The sequence below is a fragment of the Aplysia californica genome, unplaced genomic scaffold (genome assembly GCF_000002075.1).
Source record: "Aplysia californica isolate F4 #8 unplaced genomic scaffold, AplCal3.0 scaffold00921, whole genome shotgun sequence".
NCBI lineage: Eukaryota > Metazoa > Mollusca > Gastropoda > Aplysiida > Aplysiidae > Aplysia > Aplysia californica.
Window position 1 is genome coordinate 58,485 of NW_004798191.1, and position 3,664 is coordinate 62,148.

General features: G+C 42.3%; 1 protein-coding gene across 2 annotated transcripts in view; it reads right to left on the reverse strand.

Annotated features, from left to right (window-relative positions):
- LOC101857985 (3-oxoacyl-[acyl-carrier-protein] reductase FabG) overlaps positions 1-3,611 on the reverse strand; it is a 5,563-nt gene extending 1,952 nt beyond the window's left edge. Inside the window, exons 1-2 of one of the 2 annotated variants that reach the window (XM_013089305.2) lie at positions 3,357-3,611; positions 620-1,098 (exon numbers count right to left, since the gene is read on the reverse strand). In XM_013089305.2, coding sequence (XP_012944759.1) covers positions 620-1,084 — 465 coding nt within the window. In that variant the 5' untranslated portion in view covers positions 1,085-1,098; positions 3,357-3,611. Of the gene's footprint in view, positions 1-619; positions 1,125-3,356 lie in introns of those variants that run through there. The other variant, XM_013089304.2, reaches the window with a different exon arrangement.
- Between the last annotated feature and the right edge of the window lie 53 nt (positions 3,612-3,664).

Consider the following 3,664-nt stretch of genomic DNA (forward strand, 5'->3'; position numbering starts at 1 on the left):
GAGGGGGGAGAGGGGAGGGGAAAAGGGTGGGGTGATTTGAGAGGGGGGAGGAGAGAGGAGGGAAAAAGGGAGAGAGCGATGGGGGGAGGGGAGGGACAACAGCGTTAACTACACAGAAATAAAAACTTATAAAATTAAACACACTACTTAAAGTACCACAGACACCAGATAGCTACCATGAGCTGTCCCGCCAAGCAAGAACAAGTGATTATCTTCAGACTAAGAACACAACACACAAGACTGAGACAACATAAAATGTACAGATGTTTTAAACTAGTACAATCACCAAAATGCCAGTGTAGAGAAGCGGACCAAACTGTTGAACACGTTCTTCAGCACTGCAAGCACACAGGGCCCTGAGACAGGAAACGTGGCCAACCCCACTGACGCTACAAGAGAAGCTATACGGGCCGACAGATGAACTGAGAAGGACGGCCCAATTTATGACAGATACCAGACTTCAAGCGTGATGCGATCGAGAAGAAGAAGAAGAAGAAGAAGAAGAATTGTCATTATACTATATTTTGTTACCGTTTATCCCCTGCGAGTATGCGAGGCTTCGAACCAAATGGTCCATCCCGGCTTTGCTCAGCCCGTACAGTTCTAGACTCATGCTGACCTTGGTTGTGATCATGGACGAGACACAGACGATATTGCCCTTAGACTTCTCCAACAAAGGCAGCGACGCCTGGACGAGGAAGTAAACAGACTTGAGATTGGTGTCCATAACGCGATCGTAATCTTCCTCGGAATCGGTCGCTATAGAAGTCGTGGGGCAGATCCCTGCGTTGGCGACAAGAATGTCCAGCTTCCCGAAGGCTTTTACCGTATCCTCCACGAGTTTGGTTCTCACAGATTTGTCCGCGACGTCGCCCACGACCGTAATGAACCTTTCTGGGTGCTTCCCGCCGCTCGCCTTCTGGCATTTCTCCAGAACGTTCTGTAGTCTGCCGCTGTCTCGCCCGTGTAGAGTGACGCTAGCTCCTTGTTGAGCCAACAGTACGGCCGTGGACTCCCCTATGCCCGCGCTAGAGCCCGTCACGATCACAGATTTCCCCGCGAATTGTTGGCTGCTGGAAGACATCACGTGATCTGGTTCTGTGGATGAGCGAGTGGGTGGTGGTAGGGTGTTCTTCTTCTAGTTTCGTTGTTGTTGTTTATTTTTGGTTGTTGTTGTTGTTGTTCTTGTTGGGGGGGGAGGGAGATAGGTTAGTGTTTAGTTGTTGTTTTGTTGTTTTTTTAGTAAGAGCTTAACGATGGCTATTGCGCAACACAATACCGTCATATTCCTGCCGAAGATTAGAAGGTGTTACAAGAGAGTACCATTTTTCAGTTTTAGTGAGAGCTTAACGGCTCTTGCTACACAATCAATAAAGCCTTATAACTGTCGACGAGATTAGTTGTTTTACAAGAGAGTAGCAAATACACAAAAAAAGAAGGATGGGAGATAAAGACGACAGAAGTTTAATAAGAAAGAAGAAGCAAATCAGATCAGAGCACCCGCCACCCACCGACTAAGATGACGCTGCAGTTTACAAAAACGCACGTCATGGGAATGTTTAATATAGGCGGTACCGCTTTGTTTGGTTTTTGTTTTGTACAAAAGATCAAAGCATTGCATTTAATACAATAGAACAATAATATTATAAATGACAGCTAGATCTAATACATTTGTTCTTAGTTTTTGTGTGGGAAATATGCACGGACACTTATGAATGTAAAGAAATCAGAACATTGTCAGCGATTGCAAATGATCATAGAAACGAAAATAAAAGCTGGAAAAGTCTGGTGCTGATTCGGTGTCACTGGAAAGCTAGAGATTATTCTTATAAACCAATTACGAGAATTCATCCCTGTTATTAAGTCAGCTTACAAAACTTAGACTTAGCGTTTTAAGAAAAGTAAGGCATTTCTGGAGGGTAAAAATACTGTTGGTGTATTACATGGTAGATGTATCCTGGCACTAAAATCGGTTTGTACGTTTTTATAAAGAGACTTCAGGGTAATTTTTATGAACTTTCGAAAAATATGCAAATATTCACTATTTACGATTACATAAGATACCACGAAGTTGTATTTGGAGGAACTACTTCATAGCGAATCACAGCGTTCTATTATATACGCAGACACCATCTTTTCGGAGTATCTCATGTATCTGCACGAATGTTATGTCGTTCATGTTCCTAAGGTTCGATAGTTTTTGTCTTGTCCGAGGCGTCTCCTACAACCGTGAAGAACCTCTCTTTTTTTTTTCATTTTCACTTGTCCCAAAAAAATTACAATTTAGCATTGCCAACTTCAGCGCATCTAACGAAATAACCAGACAAGTTACAATGTTCGTTCTTTTTTTAGCCTCAAGAGCAGAAATACGTGCTTTGGGTACATTAAATGATAATTGCCATAGGCCATAGATACAAGGATGCACCTAAAACCGTCGGTTGAAAAGTACCAAAAATGAAGTTAGCCCAGACAGAGCGGCGACAGGGAGCTGACCCCTGTGACCCCGACGTGATAAGGCGCTTGGCTGGGAACCCCCCTCTGCGACTGCGATTAAAATTCCACTGCCGGTGCGCTGTGTTCTCTATAATCATAATTATCATAACTATCATGATATTTTATGATTTCCTGGCCAACAATGTATTCACATCTTCAATCAATCAAATGCACTGTTGAACAATCTTGAGACCACCATTCCCACCGTGCGTTTAAAAGTTATTATAACGTTTTGCCCAAAATGAGAATAAAATTATTATGGTAGACTTCTTCTCGATTATTTTGGCAGGTGTACATGAATTCGGGATTTTTTTTCAATCACAACTTAGTGATGCTGCCTCGAATAGGAAGTTATGTCAGCTATTAATTATGTTCCTATTATGGGAAAGTTTTTCGTGGGTGGCCTCATTTCTATTTGGCTCTTTGTCTCGTTTTGAGTGAGTCCCTTTCCAATAAGTCAGCACTCACCCCTGGTAGCAGCACCCTGATGATATTCTAGAAGTTTCTCATGAGCTAAATGTCAAAATCGCAGTCGAAACACTACGAATATTATTACATTATTACGTCGTTCTCAATAAATTCAAAAGTAGGCCACAGTAGCTTCTGAAGGGGAAAAAAATCCCATCCCAAGAGAAATGAGTAATAATCATAATAAATAACATACAATATTTTAAATAGCACATACCCCGCTCGACAGAAAGTTATATGCGCTTTACAGTTGCAGTATTTACACTATAATAATATTATTCAACTCAAAAACATTCTCGTCTTCCTGGGAAGCATACATGCATCCGCTAGGATTCATCATCACATATATATAATCACAAATTCACAAGTCGGAATCTTCCCCCATCATATCGTACCTGGAAATTCTCGAAGTCCCTGGTGGTGAGCAGAAAAATGAAAAGGATCAGCCAAAGAATGTACCTATAATTTATTAGGTGTTCGTTTTCTTTTCCGATAACTGTTCTATCGTAGTGTGCGCGTCCAAATCCTGGTGTGTGCTGTGAAGTTATGAGCGGATCTCCCCCTCTGGGAAGATTATATACGACAAAAGCAAACCGTCGATGACCCGGTGTGGCTGAAGAGGTTAACAGGCCTACTTTGTACCCTATACCATGTCTAGGGTCGGGATTGGGGGGAGAGAGAGAGAGAGAGAGAGAGAGAGAGA